This window comes from Physeter macrocephalus, chromosome 21, assembly GCF_002837175.3.
Source record: "Physeter macrocephalus isolate SW-GA chromosome 21, ASM283717v5, whole genome shotgun sequence".
Taxonomy (NCBI): Eukaryota; Metazoa; Chordata; class Mammalia; order Artiodactyla; family Physeteridae; genus Physeter; species Physeter macrocephalus.
Genome location: NC_041234.1, coordinates 31,206,384 through 31,227,628, shown reverse-complemented (window position 1 = coordinate 31,227,628; position 21,245 = coordinate 31,206,384). Strand labels below are relative to the sequence as shown.

Below are 21,245 nucleotides of genomic sequence, written 5' to 3'. Positions count from 1 at the left end.
AAAAAAAAAAAAAAAAAAAAAAAAAAAAAATCAGAACAAAATATATTTGGAGACTATGTTTAAGTCTTTGGCAAAAAAAGAAGGCCTTCTTAAACAGGATACAAAAAGTGAAAGCTATAAAGAAAAGTAAAAATAAGCAACATTTATCGGTCATTCTTGGCACTTTATCTGTATTCATTCATTTTAATCCTCACAACAGACCTCTGAGGAGGGTTCCATTTATTTTCCCAACCTACAGATTAGGAAACCAAGGTACAGCAAAGTTAAGTCACTTGCCCTAGGTCACACCAGTTTATAAAACCTGGGATTGGAACCCAAGCACTCTTTTTTTAAAAAATATATTTTTGTATTTTTCTTAGTTTGAACGAGGCTGCCATCTTTTTTTCCATTTATTTATTTATTTATTTATTTTCCATTTATTTATTTATTTTATGTATTTATTTTTGGCTGCATTGGGTCTTCGTTTCTGCGTGCTCTCTGTCTCTGTCTCTCTCTCCCTCTGGAAGCTGGGGTTTCATTGCAACGCAGCTGAGGGGCCGGGTGAATGGGAGATATGTAGGGAGAAGAGAGGGCAGTTGGATGGTGAAATTGGGGATGTTTATAGAGAGATGTGAGGGGTGACTGAGGGTGGTTTGGGGTGAGGTTGGGGTCTATTACAGAACAGTTGGCACACAACTAAAGGACCACGTCTTCAGGAGGAATGAGGCTGCTAGAGGACAGTTTAAGAGTGCAGGTGGCAGCTATTGGAGGGTAAATTGGGAATACTCTTGGGGGGTTTGAAGATGGTTTGAGATGCAGTTGGAGGGACTATGGAAGGTTAGTGTGTGGTCTTTTGTAGTTTAAGGAGTTGTTAATAGAACTGTTAACTGTCATAGGATAGTGTGGTAGCCTAATGGCCCCCCCAAAAGATATCCATGTCCTAATCCCTGGAACCTGTAAATGTTACCTTATACGTCCAAAAAAAAAGAGTTTGCAGATGTGATTAAATTAAGGATTTTCAGATAGAGAGATTATCCTGGATTATCTGAATGGAACCTAATTGTAACCCCTAATTGTAAGCCCTTATAAGAAGAAAGAAGAGAGACAGATTTGACAAACCATAAAGGAGAAGGCATTGTGACCACAGAAGCAGAGATTGTAGTGATATGGCCACAAGCCAAGGAATGCCAGCAGCCACCAGAAGCTGGAAGAGACAACAGATTCTCCCCTAGAGCCTCCAGGGAGAGTATGGCCCTGCTGACTCCTTGATTTTGCCCAGTGGAATTGATTTTGGACTTCTGGCCCCCAGAACCATGAAAGAGTAGATTTCTTATTATTTTTTTAAATTTTTGGCGGTGCCACGCAGCATGTGGGATCTTAGTTCCCCGGCCAGGGATCGAATGCACTCCCCCTGCATTGAAAGTGTGGAGTCTTAACCACTGGACCGCCAGGGAAGTCCCATAGACTTCTTATATCTTTAATCCACCAAATTTGTGGTAATTAGTTACAGCAGCCACAGGAAACTAATATAGATTTTGGTACCTGGATATGTGATGCTGCTGTGTCTTAGTCTGCTTGGGCTGTCATAACAGAATACCACAGACTGTGGTATTAAACAACAGAAATTTATTTTCTCACAGTTCTGGAGGCTAGAAGTCCAAGATCAAGGTGCCATCTGGGTTGATTTCTGATGAGAGCAGTCTTCCTGACTTGCAGATGACTGATATTTGCTGTGTCCTCACGTGGTCTTTCCTTTGTGCATGTGCACTCCTGGTGTCTTTCTCTTCTCATAATGACACCATTCCTATTGGATAAGGGCCCCACCCTTATGACCCCATTTAACCTTAATCATCTGCTTAAAAGCCCTATTTCCAAATACAATCATATTGGGGGGTTAGGGCTTCAACAAATGAATTGGGGGTGTTGAACACAATTAATTCCATAACGTGTTGCAACAAATACCTAAAAAAATTGAAGTGGCTTTGGAATTGGATAGTGGGTAGAGGCTGGAAGAATTTTGAGGCACATGATAGAAAAAGCCTAGATTGCCTTGAATAGACTGCTAGTAGAAATATGAATGTTAAAAGCACTGCTGGTGAAGGCTCAGAAGGAAATGAGGAGCACAGTAGAGAAAGCATACATTGTCTCAGAGAATACGTATATCATCATAAACAGAATATTGGTAGAAATACTAATGTTACAGGTGCTGCTGTTAACAGGGCTCAAGGAAATGAGGAACATGTTATTGGAAACTGGAGAAAAGAAAATCCTTATTATATAAGGCAGAAAACTTAGCTGAATTGTGTCCTACAGTTGTGTGGAAAGCAGAGCATGTAAGTGATGAACTTACATATTTAGCTGAGGAGATTTCCAATGAAAATGTTGAGGTACTGCCTGGTTTCTTCTTTCTGCTTATAGTAAAATGTGAAAGGAAAGAGATAAATTGAGGGAAGAACTGTTAAGCAAAATGGATCCAGGATTTGATGATTTGGAAAATTCTCAGGCTGTCCAGATTGTAAAAGACATAAAATTTAGGAGATTCATTTATCAGGAAAGTATGCTGTGGAGAGAAAGCCAAGGGTGTGGCTGGACAGCCTTTTGCTAGTACTAAAGAGATTTTGTGTGTGACTCATGGATCCTCTCAACCATCTCAGTAGAAGTCAGGAATAGAGATGGGATTATCCATGAAAAATTTGAGGAGGACCCTCTTGTCTAATGATGTGAATCCTTGTGCCTTCCATGGGAGATCCAAAAGATTTTTCAGAATGTTATACTGACGGAAACACTGCCTGATTGGCTTGAAAAAAAAAAACAAAACAGAGACAGGATGTAATGAAGGAAGGATTTTGGACTCCCAAAATTTTACTGCAAGGATACAGGCTAAAACTACTCAGCAGCAAACATGTGCTACCCTTCAAGGGAAAGAAAGAATGACTCTGAGGACACAGCCTTGAGCCCAGAGGTAGAGCATCAAGCCACAGAGGATTTATTATTCCCAGGCCTTGAAACTGAATGAAACTTGCCTTGCTGGATTTCACCGTTTCCTGGGACCAGTGATACCTTTTTTTCCTTCCGTTTTCTCCCTTTCGGAATAGGAATGTCTATAACTCTCATCCTATGCCTGTCCCACCACTGTGTTTTGGGAACAGATAACTTGTTTTCTAGTTCCACAAATCCAGAGATGGAGAGGAATTTTGCCTCAGGGTGGATCATACCCAGAGACTCACTCATACCTGATTTAGATTATTTAGATGATGAGATTTGAAACTTCTGAGCTGATGATATTAAAGTCAGATTTTGAACTTGAGTTGATGCTGTAACGGGTTGAAATTTGGGGAGTATTGGGATAAGGTACATGTGTTTTTCACATACAGTGGATGTGTATCTTTGGAGGCCAAATGGTGTACTGTTGTAGGCTGAATGATGCCACCACCAAAGATATGCACATCCTGATTCCTGGAACATTTGAATGAAACTTAGATGGAAGAAAGAGAAGAAAAGAAAAAGAAAAGGGACTTTGCAGTTTGTAAATGTGATTAAGGTAAGAATTTTGAGATGGGGAGATTATCTCGGATTTTCCAGGTAACTCTAATCATAACCATAGTGTCCTCGTAAGAGGGAGGCAGAGGCAGATTTGACAGAAAAGAAGGCAATGTGACAATCAAGCAGAGATTGTAGTGATGTGGCCACAAGCCAAAGAATGCTGATAGCCACCAAAAGAGGAAGAGGCAACAAGCAGATTCTCCCCTAGAGCCTCTGAAGGGAGCATGACCCGGCTGACACCTTGATTTTGGTCTTTTGGCCCCCAGAACTGAGAGAATAAATTTCTTATGTTGTTTTAAAATTTTTCTTATGTTTTAAACCACCAAATTTGTGGTAATTCATCACAGCAGCCACAGGAAGCTAATACAGATGGCTTAGGGGTAGATTTGGGGTTGTTGGAGGGACTTAGGGGTATGCTTGGAGGTGATTGAGGGCAGTTTGAGGGTATAATTGGGGCATTTGAAAGTGTTTGGGTACAGTTGGAGCCATCAAAGGGAAGACTGAGGTGGGGTTGGGGGAGTCACCAGAGGGTGGTTTAGAGGTGTGGTTCTTGAAGGGTGGTTTGGGTGGTACGGTTGGAGAAAATTGGAAGATGTTTTGTGGGTGTAGTTGCATGTCCCTTGGAATCCATGGGGAGATTGGTTCCAGGACACCCCCATGTGTGAATACCAAAATCCAAGGATGTGCAAGTCCCTTATATAAAATAGCATAGTACAGTTAGCCCTCCCTATCTCTGGATGTGGGACCAGTGGATATGGAGGCCGACTGTAATTTAAGACAGCTATAGCTGTCATTGAAGAGTGGTTTGGAGGTATAGTTTGGGGCTGTAGCTGTGGGACCAAGGGAAGGTAGTTAAGGGGTATTTAGAGGCCGAGTTGGGAGCTCTGGGAAGGGAAATTTGGGGGGGCGAGGTTTGTAATTGTTGGAGAGTAGTTTGGGATTAGAGTTGGGTATCACTGAAAGGGCACTTTGGGGATATTCTTGGGAGTTAGAGGGCAGTTTGAGGGTAAAGTAGGGTAAGTTGGAAGGCTTGGGGGTGAAGGTGAGGACCTGGTTGGGTAGTTTAGTGAGGAAGTTTGAGGATCAATAGTGTGGTTTGGGGATATAGTTGAAGGCTGGCGGGTACAGTCTGGGATGCAGTTTAGCGGCCTGTTTTGAGGTCTGGATGTCAGAGGGATTTTATGTGTTATAGAGGAGGAGCTATTAGTGGGTGATTTGGGGGGCAGTGAAAGATCATTGGACGGAATACTATTCTCAGCAATAAAAGAAGCAAACTGCTGACACATGCTACAACATGACTGAACCTCAAAAACATTATGCTAAGTGAAAGAAGCCAAATACCAAAAATCCACATATTGGATTTAAAAGGCAAATCTATAGAGACAGAAAGTAGATTAGCAGTTGCCTGGGAGTGGGAATGGGAACTGAGATTAAATGTATTTGGTGCCACAACTAAGACCCGATGTAACCAAATTAATTAATTAATTAATTTAAAAAGTTATTTGGGCATGAGGGATCTTATAGGGATAATGAAAATGCTCTAAAACTGGATTGTGGTGATTGTTGCACACTTTGGTAACTTTACTAAAATAATTGAATTGAATTGCATGCTTAAAATGAGTGACATTTATGATATGCAAATTATACTTCAATTAAGTTGTTTTAAGAAAAGATCATTGTCACAACAATGTGAATGTACTTAATGCCACTGAACTGTACACTTAAGAATGGTTAAAATGGTAAATTTTATGTTATAGATGTTTTACCACAATAAAGAAAAATGTAATAACTGCAAAAAAAAAGAAAAGATTGTTGGAGGATGCTTTGTAATATATTAGAGTCACTGAAGAATGGTTTAGGGTGTGGATAAGAGTCATTGGAGGGCTTGAGGGACACATTTGGGGTCACTGGAGTACGATTTGGAGGTTCAATTGGGTAACTACAGAAAGTTAGTGGTTATGGAGGTTTGTTGAGGACTGTTGGAGAGTCCCTCAACTTCGGGGTCAGAGTTTGGATCAGTGGAATGTGGTTTGGAGGTGGAGAGGGTGTTGGAGGGTAGTTTGAAGTGCGGTTGGGGGATCCACCTTGAGTAGTTGGGAGTACATGGGAGTTTTGCCAGGAGTGGGGTTGGTCAGTGGAAGGTTTGGTGGTGGTGGTGGTGGGAGTTCGTGGACCATGGTTTGGAGTTAGAGCAGGTGACTGTTGGAATTGATCTGGCGTGCAGGTGGGGGCCACTCCAAAGGTAGTTGAGAATGTTTGGGGTGGTGTTGAGGGCTCTTTAGTGCCATTTGGGGATCAATAGAGTATGGTTAGGACGGTACATGGAGAGTGGTTTAGGGTCATGGAGGGTGTTTTGGGTGCATATTGGGGGTAGAGGGAGAGTGATTTGGAAGTGCTCTTTGGAGGTTAACAGTTTCAGGGCTGATTGTAGATGGTTTGGGGGAACAACTTGGGGGTATTGGAGGGTAGCTTATTCGTACAGTTTGGGTGTCCAAGGAAGGCAGATTGGGGGTACTGCTTTGGGATCAATGGAAAATAGTTTGGGGATACAATTTGGGAGATGATGGAGTGTGGTTTGGAGTGCATTTGGGGCACCGGACGGTAGTTGGGGGAATTTAGAAGTGTGGTGGTGGCTGATAGAAGGCAGTCTGTGGGTAATTCTTGGGTGTTCGTTGCGGGGTGAATTAGGGTGAGGGGCGCTAGTCTGATCACTGAGGGGGCGTGGCCTCGGTAGGGGACAGCTCCACGGCCCTCGAGAAAGCGTGTGCGCAAGCGCTTCGAACTGGTTCGCTCCTGGCGTTCCCAGGGCAGGAAAAAAAAAAAAGAAAAGAAAAGAAAAAAAAAAACCACGAAGATCCGAACTGGCGCCTGCGCACTTTGTCTCCGCCGCTGCTGTGGTCTCGCGCCCCGCCCCCTATCTCTCCCCCCCCCCACCCCGCCCCTCCAGGCTAGCGCTCAGCGGCGGAGGTGGCGGTGCCGTTGGGAGCGGATAGACCTGAGTTGAAGGTGGGGGGCCGGGGTCCACTGCCCTCGGCCGAGCGGCTGCTACCCTACCACCCTCCCCGCGCCCCCCGTCTGGCCCCCAGGGTTAATAGTCGCACGGCCGAACGCGGCCCACGGGCAGGGCGCGGAAGGGGAGTAGGCACGAGCCCGGGAACGAGCTGGGGGCAGCAAGGGAGGGGCGCTCCCACCACTCTTTCAGGCCTGCACCGACCCCGCCTACGCCGCGGGGCGAGGACCCTCGGTGAGTAACGCCCGCTTGGGGTTGGAAGGGAGGAGACGGCGGGGTGAAGGCCCGGAAACGCTGACCGGCTATGTACCTGCTGGCGCACCCCCGACCTCTGACCCCGTGGTCTCCCCCTCGACCCCTGCCTTACCTGGCTACATCTTTTTTTAACCTCGAACCCCGGCCAGTCTTGGCCCCAGGAGCTCTGGTCTGACCCCTGACCTAACCATATTTTGGCCTGGTGTGATCCTCAACCCCTGTTTTGTACCTCTAAATCCAGTCCTGACCCCAAACCCCATCCAGTTATGTTCTCAGGATCCTTGACCTGACCCCAGATCCTTGCCTGACCCTGTTCCATCTCTGAAGCTCATCTTGCCTTGTCTTGATCTCCCCAGTTTCTGTCCTGATGCTTGACCTGCCTCTTCTCTTGTCCAGTCCCTGAACCCCTTCCAGTCATGTCCTGTACCCCTAACCCCAGTCTGATCCAGGTCTGTCCCAATTCCTGACCTCTGACTTATATACTTTCTGCCCACCCAGTACTATCCCCCGGGTCCCCCTCCTGTCTCCTGAACTCCATCCTGGCCCACCACCTTTAGACTGTCCCTCTTGCCTCCTGCCATGTCCCTGCCCCCAAACCTATGCTGTTTTCCCTTGTCTTCTCTTGGCCCATCACTGTCCTCGTTCCTATCCTCATTCTGTCCCGGTCTTTTCCTGTTCCTTACCTCCACCCTGAACCTGCTCTTTCCCTATCCTCTTCCTTGAACCGCTGTCTTGGCCTGTCCCCCATCATGTCTTCTGACTACCGTTTTATACTGACCCTGATCCATGCCCTCCTCTTTTGTCCCCTACTGTCCCCTACTTTTTCTCTGGCCTTTGTCCATCCTATCCCCTGGCCAGTGTCCTGGGTTCTTCTCTGTCTTATCTTTTGACCTCCATCCTACAACTCTGATTCTGTTTTGTCCCTTATACCCCTTCCTGTCCTGTGTCTTCATTCTGTCCCAACCCCAGGCCCCTGTTTTGCCCCTTACCATGCCCCTCCTCACTGTTCAGATCTCCCTCCTTCGTAACACCCACTTTCCATCTCCTCTGAGCCCAGAAGGACAGGGGTTCCATTATACCCTGACCATGAACTTGGAGGTTCCACTGTACCTATTATCTCTGAAATTCATCCCAAATGCTTCTCTTAGCATGAGCAAGAGCAAGCAGCCTTGTGGGCCCCGTGAGGCTGAGGGAGTTTTCACATGTGATTTCCCCCACCCAGTGATCTCACACAGAGCTTGCATTTCTCTCCCTGCCCCAGGAGGGCATGGAACTGTTCCTGTGCCCCCTACCCTCTCCAAGTGTGAAAGAACACCCTAAATTATTCAATGACTCTCTGGGAGTCTGTGAGGTCTGGGTCATGTTTCCAGCCTTGCTAGGTTGGGGGCTGCCCCATGTAGGGGTGGGGGACTCAGATATGTGTTAGTCTTCTAGGTCATGTTACCCCCATCTCCTGGTCTTGATCCCAGGTGCAGTGATCCCTGCTTTCCTGGCCTGGAAAAAAGTCCATCCTAGGCCAGAGGCTTCAGGGCTTGGTAGGGGTAGGATGGGGGCAGGAGTTTATCCTCCTCCTGTCAGCAGTAAGCAGTACAAATCTTGATGCTGAGTCCATCCTACCTCTGTGGGCAGGTCTGTGTGTATTGGGGGGCCTCTGTTAGAATCAGGCTCATCCAGTAGTGACAATAACAATAACAAGAAAAGAAGTTCTCTTACTGTCTGAATCGCCTTGATTTTGAGGACAGACAGGGAGAATTTGAATAGTGAGGAAGTAACATGTCATTCAATTATGTTTTATTACCGTATTTCTCATAGAGACTAGTGAGAGTTTGAATAATGAAATATCAGACCTGTTCCATTTATCCAAAACAGGTATCCAAACCTATTAATAACAACACACACATCCCTCACTGTCCCAGTATATTTGGTACACAAGTTCCGAGAGGGAGAGTTTGGATAGTTCAGACAGTGAAAGATATTGTTATCTGAAGTTATTTTGTTTCTGCATTTTGCAGAGTGAGTAGGGAGAATTCAGATAACGAGGGATAATGGCTCTAACTCAGAAATGTATTCAAATCTATTCATTTTCCTGTGCTCTAGTGGCAAGAGTTGGGATAGTAAGGGTACCGCATTATATAAATGTATTTGGTTCCTCTGTTTTGCCTGGTGAGTAAGGAAAGCTCAGAGAGTGAGGGATACCAGTCCTATCTCAAAAATGTATCCAAATCCATTCAGTTCCTGTATTTGGATAGTGAGAGTTCAGACAATTTTTCTGAATATATTTGGTTCCTGCATTTTTGATGTTGAGGAGGGAGAGGTTGGATAATGAGGGAAAACAGCTCTGTTTCAAATATGTCTGGTTTGGCAAGTAAGGAGGGTTCTATATCTGGGTGGCAAGTGGGGAGGGTTTCGAGGCTGAGGGATACCAGCTGTGTCTCAAAGTGTGTGTGTGTGTGTGTGTGTGTGTGTGTGTATTTGATTCCTGAGTTCGGACTGGGAGGAATACTTGTAATTATGTGTGACATATTACATATACATATTGAGCACTTACCATGGGCCAGGCACTGTCATAAGCAAGCTTTGAATGTCTTAGCTCCTGTCATACTCCCCCGCCGCTGTGAGTTTTATACTGCTGTCAGCACCCCCATTTTACAGATGAAGACATTGAGGCACAGAGAAGTTGAGTGACTTGTCCAAGCAGTCACACAGCCGGGAAGTGGCAGAGCTGGGTTGAATCTCAGACCCACCACTTGCTAGCCCTATGGGAGGCCGCAGGAGGCTCAGGTCCCCGCTGGGGTGGGGCTGACAGGTGGTTGTATTCCAGACTGTTAAAAGCTGTGGACCAGGGCAATGATGTGTGTGGGTGACTCCGCCTTGCCTGGCCCAAGAGACCCAGTTACCTGCTCTTCCCTCTTTACTCTCGCCCCAGCCCACCTCTGCCTGAGTTTATTATTGTAGTTATTAACAGTTGTTAATGATGTGGTATGAGTTTTCTTGCACTTTGAAATGTCTTCCGAAGTTACTTTGGCCTCCATTGGCTCTGTTAGCACCGTTTACCCATTTTCCAAATGCAGAAATCTGAGCCTTGAGACTCAATCTGCATTGCTGGCCAGATACACTTGTCCTTCTCGGCTCTGATTTTTTTTTTGGCCATGCCACACGGCTTGCGGGATCTTAGTCCCCCGACCAGGGATCGAACCCTTGCCCCTGCGGTGGAAGTGCGGAGTTCTAACCACTGGACCACAAGGGAATTCAGCTCTGATTTTATAAACATCCCCCTTCCCAGCCTCCTTGGTGTCCCACAAGAGGTGGGAGAGGCCGTGGCTGAGAGGACACTCCCCACCAACACCCAGCTGCCCACCCTGTGGCTGCTGCCTCCATCAGCCCCAGGCAGTGAAGGGAGGGAGAAGAGGGGGGTGATGAAAGGGGCCTTTGTGTCCCGTGCCGGAAATCTCACACCCAGGAAGAAAGGTGAGCAGGGTGGCGGGGGAAGCCTCAGTAACACGTACACTGGGTACACTGGGGTACACTGGGCGTTGCTGATACAGAGCAAGTTCCTCTCCAGGTTTGGCCCACCTGCCAAGTGGAGAGGGAGCTTTCCTCACTCTGCTCTTTCACATCTTGGCGTGGGCTGCTGTCGGGGCCTGGGTTGGGCTTGGGCCCTGAGGTCACAGAGCAGATGGTCCCAAATGCAGCTCAAGATGTGTGGTGTGTGCCAGGGCAGGCCCAAAGCCCATGTGGTGCTGTGTGGGAAACAGTACATCGCAGAGACTCAGAGCCCTCCATTTCCTTGATTCCTGGCCAGAAATGCCCCAGGAGGTGGGGGGAGGAACTGGGGAGACCCAGCCTGGATGTGAAGAAGCATGAGCCCCGCTTCCCACTCCTCCTCCTTTGCAGGAGTTGCCTCTGTCAACTTGCAACCCAGGACCCAGCCCCCTGAGTTCTGATTCTACCTGCTCTCATGCCTCTGTGACCAGAATCGGGCCTCTTCACTTCTGCGAGCCCCAGCTTTCATCTCTCCAAGCTGGCTATGAGGAGCTGGGTCTGTGCCATCCTCCCAGGTTTGTAGGGGTCAGGAGGGGTTAAACCACCAGTGTGTTTCTTCTGTTTGCTGGGATGATTTCTTCTGAAGCTGCAGAAGGTGGTAGGGTCTTGAGACATGGTCTCTCCTTAGAAAAGTGGACCTTGTCTGTCCCAACTTGGGAAACTATTACCCCAGTGAGGGTGGGAATTGCCTTAAGACCTTCTCCCACCCCTGCCTTGCCCTGGGAGGAAAGGGTAGGGGTGTCAGGAACGTGGAGTGCTGCCAAGAGACGCACACCTGAGGTACCCCAAGTCCTCTCCTGTGCTTACAACTCCCCAGACCTCCATCCCTTGGCTCCCAGGTAGTACCCTAGGGTGGGCAGGGTCTGATCTGGGTACTTGGACAGTACCAGAGGCAGTCGCTGCTCCCACGACCCTTAGCCCTTCTTCCTCAGTCCTCTGTTAGGTGTATGGGGTGAGGGGGGAGATCCAGGCTCTCTTCTTGGCCGTGCTGGACACCCTGAGGGGACTTGGCTCCAAGACAGCTCCTAAGGGTGGCCGGAGCCCTGGTGTCAGGCAGGCAAGGGTTAAAAGGTATGGGCTGGCCCAGTCCCTGGCCAGGTAGGCTGGGCCATTGCCTAGTGGGAGGCGGCCTAGGCATCCGCCACTGCGCTCACCCGCTTATTGCCACTACCAGCCGGAGCAGGGCCTGGTCGAGACGACTATTTTTTGAGGTACCTGAGGCCACCCCACAGCACCTCTCTGCTCTGGCATTGGTGAGCACCTGGGAACAGTGGGCCCAGGGGCAAGGGGTGGGGGGAGAAGGGCACAGGGTGTGCTGAAGTTCTGCGGGAGAGAGCCAGGTCTATGTGAGAGGCACAGCGAGGAAGGAGGGCCTGGCTAGAGGGGCGAAGCCTAAAATGTCCAATTTCCTTTCCTGGCATGAAGCCGATTTCTTGCCGGAAGTGGACGAGGGGAAGGGATGGGGGAGAAGAGAAGCCAGCGTCCCCCTTCTCTACTCCCCGCTACTTCCTCTCCCCCTTCCTCCCCTGCAGGGGTAGCCTCTGCCCCCCTTCAACCTGGGGCCCAGCACCCTAGGAAAGACCAGACTGGGCTGTTGAGAAACTACTTCCCAGCACCTGCCTGGTCCTCCACACTGTTCCCCTAGAGTGAGGGCAGTCGGGGAGGACCTGTGGGGCGGTGTGGGGAACAGTCCCAGACATTGGGAGTTTGTATTTGCTCCGAAGGTGGCGGGATGTGGAAATGGGGGTCCCACTGAGGTGTTGGGGTGCCACCCAGGTGAGGTGTCTTGCTTGTAAACAGTCATTACAGCCAGGAATTTCTTTCTCGGCTGTGGTGTCAGAAGGGCAGACCTGAAAAACCTGCTGGGCCCGCCTCTGGGTGTGGGGGGTGCCCTCTGCAGCTCTCTTGCTGCAGCCCATCCTGGGACGGGACGGGGACACAGGGTCACCAGTGGGGAGACCCAGCGGCTGGTGTGGGGCTGTGCTGGGGAGGGGACTGCTGGGACTCCCCCTTCTCACCATCTTTGGGTGGGAACCAGGCAGTCGCTGGACCCTAGGCCAATATGCAGAGGGTAGGTGAGCAGAGGCAGAGGCTTGGGAGCGGGTGTGAGCGTGTTGGGGGTGTGGAGCGTGGACCCTGCCTGATGACCCCATGACTCAGGCCCTAGCTATGTCCCCGAGGTCAGGCTGACAGGGTGGGGTCGGGGTTCCTGCCTGTACCCCATGTGGACTTCCAGGATGCCACGAGCTCCCAGGGAAGGAAGGCTCGAGGCATCCCAGTGTGGGATGTGGGACCAATCCTGGTGAACGGGCCCACTGGGGAGGAGTTGAGGTTCCTGTTGAGGTGGAGGAAGGTTTAGAGTTCCTCAAACCCAAATGGGGGCTGGGGAAGAAGGAACCCCAGGAGCCGAGGGGCAGAGGAGGCTAAGCTGGGACCTCAAGGAAAGCCTGCCATGCCGGGCAATGTCAGACCTTGGAGGGAGGTGGTGAGGGCATGTGAGCACCTCTGCAGAGCACATGCTGCTGCCTGGATGCGCAAAAAGGCTTTAGGGACTGACCCCGCCCCTGATGTTGAGGACAAGGAACCCCTGCTTTGTGGGAGGGGCACAGACCCCATGGGGTGGGTGGGAGGACTGCCGAGAAGCTGGTGGCACCCTTTTAGCAGCTTGGCCACACCCCCAATGCATAGATGGGGAAGGGGCTTGAACCCACCCCTCCGTGGCTGCCTGGGTCTTCACACCTGGCCACCATGTCATGACAAAGTGTGAGGTAGGTGGGGATGGGACCTCTGTGGCCTCATGAGGTGCTCCCAATCACCTGCCACCGAGGTCAGGCCAGGTGGTGGGAGGTGATGTCACCTGGCTGCCCAGCTGGGGACTGAGCAGGCTGTGGGACGGAGGGAGCAAACTCCAGAGGAAGGGATGAGGGCAGGGCTGGCAGCCAGCCAAGGCCGGCTCCATCGTCAGCCAGGGTGTCTGGGGGCAGAGGAGGAGGCAGGAGGCAGTCAGCTTGTTATCTGCAGCTGTGGGCTCTGCCACTCCCAGTCCCAACAGGCTGACTTCCCTGTTCCGGGTGCAGGACAGACTGGCTTGCGGGGAGGGGCCGGAGGGGTCCTGAGGCCAAGTGAACGCTCTCCCTGCCGCACCAGGGCCACGGGATAGAGTTGGGACAAGTAGCGACCCACAGACCACAGTCATTCTTTTATTCACCCAGCAGACTTGCATTGAGCACTTGCTGTGTGCACAGAAGTGTTCTGAGTGCCAGAGATACTGATACATTTTCTGTCCTCATAAATGTACAAGGGAGGCACAGTCTTGTTTGACAGCAGTTGTGAGGGGACATAATGCGGGGGCCCACCTCTGGAAGTGACACTGAAGCCCCAGAATGTAAGAGAGAACCAGGGGCTGGAGTGGCAAGAGGTGAAAAGTGCACTCCGGACAGCAGTGGCAGCCTGCACAAAGGCCTGGAGGCCTGATGGGCTGGGAGCTTATGAGGGATTGGTGGGGTTCAGCACCTCTAGTAAGGGGGAGTGTTGGACCGGAGGGGTGGGCCTGGCTACATCCATAGCCAAGGGCAGGTTATTTCATCTCTTTGTGTCTTACTTTCCTCATCTCTAAAATGGGGGTAATAATAATCACAGAACTGCCATCACAGGGTGGTTGTGAAGATTAAATGTGGCATAGAAGGTAACTGTTCCAGGCACCCAGGTGCTTAATAAATGGCTACTGTTCTTGTAGTTGGTTGAATCTGTACCGTTAATTCTCCCTTCCCAGGCAAGACTCCTGACTGTGGCCCATGGGCCTCTGAGGAGGCATTGTAAGTCCGCCCAGCTCCCCACTTGCTGTGCTCCCACTCAATGGGAAGGGAACCAAGGTACCAGGGCCTTGACATTGACACAGATTCTGAGAGGGCAGGCCAAGCAGGTGGGCGGGGTCAGGGTACCCCTTATTCCCAGCTGGAGTGTGGGAACCTGGGTAGAGGGGGAGGTTGGCGGTGCACACCGCGGATGTGCTTCCTCAGTGGCTCCCGTGCATCACTGCTAGGCCTTGTCCAGCCATCAGCCACAGCCTCTTGACAGCACCAGGATGGAAGTCAAAGGTCAGCTGATCAGCTCTCCCACCTTCAGTGCCTCAGGTTAGTATCTGGTTCCCCCTCCTGCTGCCTCCTCCCCTGCTCTGAGTCGCCACCTGCCCACTTGGGAAGGGTTGGTCCCTGGCCCCACAGCTGCCCCAGGCTGCCCTGATTGCCCCCCGATCCTTGCTCCCTCTGTGTCCAGCTGCCCTGTTTGGAGAGGCTGCCCCCCAGGTGAAGTCAGAGCGTCTGCGGGGGCTGCTCGACCGTCAGCGGACCCTGCAGGAGGCCCTGAGCCTGAAACTTCAGGAGCTACGAAAAGTGTGTCTCCAGGAGGCGGTGAGGGCCGGACCCTAAGGGTGTCGGTGGGGGGTGAGGAGCAGGCACGAGGTAGGCAGACTGCGGTGGTGATTGCTGAGCTCCTTGTCTGAGCTGTACATTCCCCAAAGCTCAGCTTGCATGTCTGAGAATCAATAAAATATGGTGATATTTTGCCACCATCCCCTATCAACAATTTGAAATCCAAAAAAACTCAGAAACGAAACAAAACAAGTTACTTCCAAAACTTGGCAGTGAAACCTGACCTGAACTGACATGGGGTGATTTATAGTTTCGATTTACCCCCTTTGCTGTGAATGTCCACACAGTTTGCCAGAAATAATAATGCACTTCAGAGCATGCAGCCCAGGCCCTGAAGGGAATGTCATATAATATGCAGTGTACAGATGGTGTCACCTTTATAAAAACTATGAAATTCTGGATTCCAAAGCAGGTCTCCCTGCCTCCCGTGCCCACTGCCCCAGGGACTTGGGCCATTGAGGGGCTGAGAGTCTCTGCTGCACACCCACCTGGTGGAGAATTGGGAGGAGGAAGAGAAATAACAGGCATGGGTGCTGAGCAGGGCTGGGCTCCTAGTAGGACTTCTGTACCTTCGGGGGTCGTTACTGCTTTGCCACATCCCCCCAACTAACCCTTGGTAGTCTCTGACCCCTGCCCCCGCCCAGGAGCTGACTGGCCAGCTGCCCCCCGAGTGCCCACTGGAGCCTGGTGAACGGCCCCAGTTGGTCCGTCGGCGGCCGCCTGCAGCCCGTGCCTATCCTCCACTGCACCCCAATCCAGCACACCACTCCTTGTGCCCTGCCAAGGTGAGCAGATGGGCGTGCAGAGCAACATGGGGGTGGGACAGGAGCCCGGAGGAAGCCGAGAGCGGGTTGCAGCCAGGGGAAGGAGAGGCTAGGGTGAGGAGGGAAGGAGCTTGAGGGAGGTGGGTTCCAGGTCTCAGAGAGGATGCTGGTCCCTGTCAGGATAGGCCTTTCACCCCCAGGAAGATGAAGAGGCCCAGCCCTAATCCACACAGGCCCTGCCCCCAGAGGGAGAATAGTCCACCCCCAGGAGGGGCAGGCCCCGCCTCCAGCATAGCTGGGCTCTGCCACCACTTGGTCCTGGAGCTTGGCTATTTCCCTTTCTGTCCTGTCCCACCCTCTCGGGTAGGCCCCACAGGAGCTGGCGCTCGAGGCCCTGGAGCGCGAAGTGTCAGTGCAGCAGCAGATTGCGGCAGCTGCCCGCCGCCTGGCCTTGGCCCCTGAGCTCAGCGCGGAGCAGCGCCGACGTCGGCGCCAGGTCCAGGCAGATGCTTTGCGGAGGCTGCATGAGCTGGAGGAGCAGCTCGGGGACGTCCGGGCCCACCTGGGTCTCCCGGGGATCCCGCCGCCCCAGCCCCTGCCGCTGTCCACTGGGGCAGTTATCACTGCCCAGGGAGTCTGCCTGGGCACGCGCCTCACTCAGCTCAGCCAAGGTGAGCCAGGCCCTGTCACCCCACCGATGAAAGCGGGAAGGTGGGCATTGGCTAAGGGACATGGTAGAGGTGGAGTGGGTGAGCAGCCAGTGAAAAGTGGGAGGTAGGCAGAACTTAAGGGGCCCTACCATTAAGACGAATTGTGTAAACTGGCTCCTGGGCAAGGCTGGGGCCATTGGGAATCGGTGTCAGGAAAGTGAGGGACCAAGCCTCTGGTGGTCTTGGATTTAGGTAAAGGTGGATTCTTGGGAAGTGTACGGGATGGGGAGGAGACGGCCCAGTGGTGTAAGGGGATGGCACCCAGACCTTGCATTGATAGGCCCGGGTCTCCCCTTCCTACCTGTAGAGGACGTAGTCCTGCACTCGGAGAGCAGCTCCCTCTCAGAGTCTGGGGCCAGCCATGATAATGGTGAGGACCCCTGTCCCCCAAATCCACCCATCCTTTGATGCTTAGCCCCCACCCTCCCTCTTCAGCTCCTCTTTAGCCATGACCCATCCTCCTGTGGAGCCCCCATTTTCTTTGCTTCAATCCTCCCGCCCCGCCCCATCAGCCCCAGTTCCTGCCTCATCCCTTAGCTCTTCCTCAGTCTGTCCTACCTGCTTAGCCCTCTGGCCCTCCCTACCTCCGTAGCCCCTGCCCTTTGCTTTGCCCACAACCCTTCAGGCACCCTCCCATTGAATTCTCCCTCACTTTCTCCCTTCCACCCAGAGGAGCCCCGTGGCTGCTTCCCTCTGGCTGAGCGCCCTTCACCACCGAAGGCCTGGGACCAGCTGCGGGCAGTATCTGGGGGCAGCCCTGAGCGGCGAACCCCGTGGAAACCACCCCCGTCGGATCTTTATGGGGATCTGAAGAGCCGGCGGAACTCTGTGGCCAGCCCCACCAGGTGAGGGTGAGCCCCTCCCCTCCTTCCCCAGGAGCCAGGAGTGGGAGCTGAGCCTGGGCTGGCAGGAGGGCCTGCTGCTAGGTACGGTCTCTAACCTGGACCCCAACCTGGTCCTGCTCGTCTCTGTCTAGCCCCACACGCTCGCTGCCCAGGAGTGCCTCCAGTTTTGAGGGGCGAAGTGTGCCTGCCACCCCTGTCCTCACCCGGGGCGCTGGCCCCCAGCTCTGCAAGTAAGTGGACTCTGAGGGTGAGATTGAAGACCAGAGGAGGGAACCGGTAGTTCTAACTGGGGGTGTTGGGGAGAGCATTATCAAAGGGTGTGGGACATGAAAGACTGGGCTTTGAATCTATCAGTTATATTCTGATCTTCTATGTAGGTTGTATGAAAACGCAAGAATTTTATTTTTGTTTCAGAAGTTTTATTCATAATGCACCCTATTGCATGATAAAGAAATATAGGTAAAATATCTTTTGGAATATGCCATATGTGTATATGTGTAATATCACATTATAAATAAAAATTTTTTAATTGACCAAAAAAAGAAAAAAAGAAAAGAAAGGCTGGGTTTTGAAAGGTGAATAGGAGTTGTCTTGGTGGAGAAGGGGTGGGGATTTGGGGCAGAAGCCCCAAAGTTTGAGAATGGGCTTTTCTGTGCATTTTGGGCAAGTCATTTCCCTTCTCTGAATCTTTGTCTCCTCATTTGTGAAATGGGGATAATAATATCTGCCTGTGTAAGATACTGTAGGCATAAATGAGTTCTGGTTAACATGTACTGCGTACCTACTATCTGCTAGGAATCAGTGCTTTACTTGGTATCAAACTCATTAAATTGTCACAACATCCCTGTGAGGTAGGTGCTATTATTATTCCCATTTTAGAGATGAGGAAACTGAGACACAGAGAGGTTAAGTAACTTGCTAGTAAACTGAAGACCTGGTATTTGAACCCAGGCAAGTTTGACTCAAGAGTCCATGCTTTTAACCATGGTACTCTACTACTTCTTAAACAAATATGTACTTACCAAGTGCCTACTTTTTCCGGGCTTTGAACAAAACAAAGTCCCCATCCTTGTGACACTTGCGTTCTATGAATAGTGGCTGTTGGGATGATAGTTTTGGGTGGTTCATACACATGATGGGACAGAGAATTCAGGAAGGGTCTTGAATTCCTGGCCTAAGGTTTAGGACCTCATGTTAGAGGAGGTGGGGAGCCCTGAGAAGCACCTTAGCAGGGGATGAGGGGTCAGATGTGTTAGGAAGAGCCCTCCGCCCTCCCCTGCTAGCATTTCCTCTTGAGCCCTACACACACTTACATCTCCCTCGGAGCTAACAGTCCCAGGCACCCCCGTACATTTTTAACCCCTCTGCTCCCCAGTCCGTGGCAGAACCTCTGTTGCTCTTTACATGCCACTACCTTTCACCTTTTTACACACAGCTTCTAATCCTGGGCCCACTTTGGAGGTGTGGAAGTGAAGGCTCAGAGAGAGGCAGGATAGGGAGGGCACTCATCCCATCTCCCTGATATTTCTGACCCTTCTCCCATCACCCCCACCTCTGCGCCCCCAGACCTGAAGGCCTCCATTCTCGCCAGTGGTCCGGCAGCCAGGACTCCCAGATGGGCTTCCCCCGGGCGGACCCTGTCTCCGACCGTGCCTCCCTCTTCGCAGCTCGCACCCGCCGCAGCAATAGCTCCGAGGCCCTGCTGGTGGACCGGGCAGCTAGTGGGGGAGCTGGCTCCCCGCCTGCACCTCTGGTTCCCCCTGCCGCTGGTCCCCCAGTCTGCAAGAGCAGTGAGGTGCTGTATGAGCGCCCCCAACCAACTCCTGCCTTCTCCTCCCGCACGGCTGGCCCCCCAGACCCTCCCCGGGCTGCCCGGCCCAGCTCAGCCGCCCCTGCCTCCCGCGGGGTCCCCCGGCTCCCGCCTGTGTGTGGGGACTTCCTCTTGGACTACTCCCTGGACCGGGGCCTGCCCCGCGGTGGCGGCGGGACAGGCTGGGGGGAGCTGCTGCCCGCAGCTGAGGTCCCAGGACCCCTCTCCCGCCGTGATGGGCTCCTCGCCATGCTCCCAGGCCCACCACCTGTGTATGCAGCTGATGGCAGCAGCCCCCTCCTCCGCAGCAAGGACCCCCACAGCCGTGCCACCCGCACCAAGCCCTGTGGCCTGCCCCTGGAGGCCGCTGAGGGCCCAGAGGTGCATCCCAACCCTCTGCTGTGGATGCCCCCACCCGCCCGTATCCCCCCAGCTGGTGAGCGCAGCGGCCACAAGAACCTTGCCCTGGAGGGGCTGCGGGACTGGTACATCCGGAACTCGGGACTGGCCACAGGGCCCCAGCGCCGGCCTGGGCTCCCCCACATGGGCCCGCAGCACCCGACCTTCCTCCATGCCCGCTGCTATGAGGTGGGCCAGGCGCTGTATGGGGCCCCCAGCCAGGCACCACTCCCGCACTCAAGGAGTTTCACGGCGCCCCCTGTCTCCGGCAGGTATGGGGGGTGCTTTTACTGATGGGTAGGGGTCTCTTGAGGCAGATGGCAAAGGTGTCCAGGCCAGGGAGCCAGCTAGTCATGGTAGCTAATGACATGGACCATGAGAGAAGTAGCTGCAGCCTTGGCCCCGGGTCACTGGGCCCTGCCTGACTCGCAATAGTCCGTGGGGTCACAGTGGAGGGGTATCTTGGGTCCTGGTAGCAGCAGTTCTTCACCAAGCTAATACAAGAATTTTAATATTTGAACAACCAGTGCATGTCAGCTGAAAATGAGCCTTGAAACTAGGGTGCTGGGAGGAAGGGACGTCCTGTGCCCCTTGCCTTTCTCTTCCTCTTTTCACCACGCCCCACACTTGCGAGCCTAAAGGTGCTGTCCTGTGCCTGCGTCCACCTCTTTAACGAGCCTCTTTTCCTCTCTCTTTCTGTGTCTTGTCCGTCTTTTCCTCTCTCCTCTGTCTTCCCACCCTGTCCTCCGGATTCCTGCTACCCCTTCTAAAGATACTACGCGGACTTCCTGTACCCCCCGGAGCTGAGCGCTCGTTTAAGTGACCTGACGCTAGAGGGGGAGCAGTCCTCCGGTTCTGACCCCCAGACCCCGGGGACACTGGTCTGACCCCTTCTCATATGCCCCTTGTTGGCCTGGGTATGACTTCAGTCTGGGGAGCACACAGCTGACCTCGCTGAGCCCTGGGGTGTGGCTGCTCTCCGTCCTGGGGGGCACCAACGTGATCTTCCAAGGCCCCTGGCTCCCCGTGGGCCCACGAAGGTGTCTGACACCCTGTGTCTCCTCTCACGCTGCGCTGGGGACTGGGAGCCCTCCGCCAGCTTAAAAGAGAGGAGAGGGGATGATGTAATGGGGACTCGAAGCCCCTTCCTCCATTTCTGTTTACAGTTGTGATCTAGGTATTCACTGTCTTCCCTCAACACTAGACGTTTTATAAAAAAAGGAAACTGTGATCTCGTCCTGGTTGGGTTCATTCCTGTCCCCGTGCCCAGCCTGTTCCATTCAGGAGCCCCCTCCACAAAACGGACCATATAGGGTCTCAGTGTCCAGTTTGGGGCAGCCAGGAGTCTCCGGTGTGAACAGAACTCCCTGCCACCCCCCACTGGGGCAGTTTTTCTTGGGGAGGTGCCCACATTTGGAAGGAATGAAGTCTCTGCCCACATTTGGAAGGACTGAAGTCTGGGTGGGGGGCTTGCATTCATTTTCCCTCCCCCAGGGTGCCTGAAGGCACCCCAGTCCCTGTCTGCCTGTCTGTGCCCGCTGCCTCTGCCCACAGAGTGAGATGGCCCAGCCTTTGGCGGCAGCCTCCTCTGCCCCGACTATCCCCAGTCAGGAGGCCCCGCAGGAGGACCAAAGGGCAGAACCATTGGGTGTGTTGTGTCCTGGGATGTGGCGGTGGTGGAACCTGGTGTCTGGTAGATGCCAATGAAATCCTCACGTGACGTCTCGCCACGGGTTATGTCACACCTTCCTTGGCTTTCCTTCCATCCACCACTTTTAAAACAAATCCACACAAGCTGTGTTTTCTATGATACCTGTCTGTGGCTTTCTGGAGCTGGGGGTTCCCCTACCCCCTTTACCTAGTGTTAAACTTTTCTTTTTGTACTAATGGATCTGGGCCCAAGACACTACCCACACTGGAAGGGGATTTCTATAATAAATGTGTAAACTGAACCCAT

At 52.3% G+C, this 21,245-nt stretch overlaps 1 protein-coding gene across 10 annotated transcripts; it reads left to right on the top strand.

Annotated features, from left to right (window-relative positions):
• Positions 1 to 6,488: 6,488 nt before the first annotated feature.
• CCDC120 (coiled-coil domain containing 120) lies at positions 6,489 to 21,238 on the top strand. Of its 10 annotated transcripts, XM_028482853.2 has the most exons (12): positions 6,489 to 6,766; positions 10,682 to 10,845; positions 14,103 to 14,202; positions 14,373 to 14,463; positions 14,606 to 14,739; positions 15,405 to 15,545; positions 15,892 to 16,195; positions 16,542 to 16,604; positions 16,905 to 17,079; positions 17,211 to 17,309; positions 18,646 to 19,560; positions 20,061 to 21,238. In XM_028482853.2, the coding sequence occupies exons 4-12, from the start codon at positions 14,415 to 14,417 to the stop codon at positions 20,173 to 20,175; spliced, it is 1,995 nt and encodes a 664-aa protein (XP_028338654.1). In that variant the 5' UTR covers positions 6,489 to 6,766; positions 10,682 to 10,845; positions 14,103 to 14,202; positions 14,373 to 14,414; the 3' UTR covers positions 20,176 to 21,238. The 10 variants fall into 10 exon arrangements, with proteins under 10 accessions (XP_028338654.1, XP_028338657.1, XP_028338655.1 ...); XM_028482856.2 differs by lacking the exon at positions 6,489 to 6,766 and having other exon boundaries at positions 10,322 to 10,845; positions 14,103 to 14,145; XM_028482854.2 differs by lacking the exon at positions 6,489 to 6,766 and having other exon boundaries at positions 10,322 to 10,845.
• Positions 21,239 to 21,245: the final 7 nt, after the last annotated feature.

What these genes read in the sequence shown, in the direction of transcription:
- CCDC120 (XM_055081861.1), top strand. Translation starts at nt 11,404, where the DNA reads ATGGGCTGGCCCAGTCCCTGGCCAGGTAGGCTGGGCCATTGCCTAGTG. An exon ending in ACCTCTCTGCTCTGGCATTG is followed by an intron (nt 11,584 to 14,372) that starts GTGAGCACCTGG and finishes CATCACTGCTAG; the next exon opens with GCCTTGTCCAGCCATCAGCC. An exon ending in TGGGGCCAGCCATGATAATG is followed by an intron (nt 16,605 to 16,904) that starts GTGAGGACCCCT and finishes CCTTCCACCCAG; the next exon opens with AGGAGCCCCGTGGCTGCTTC.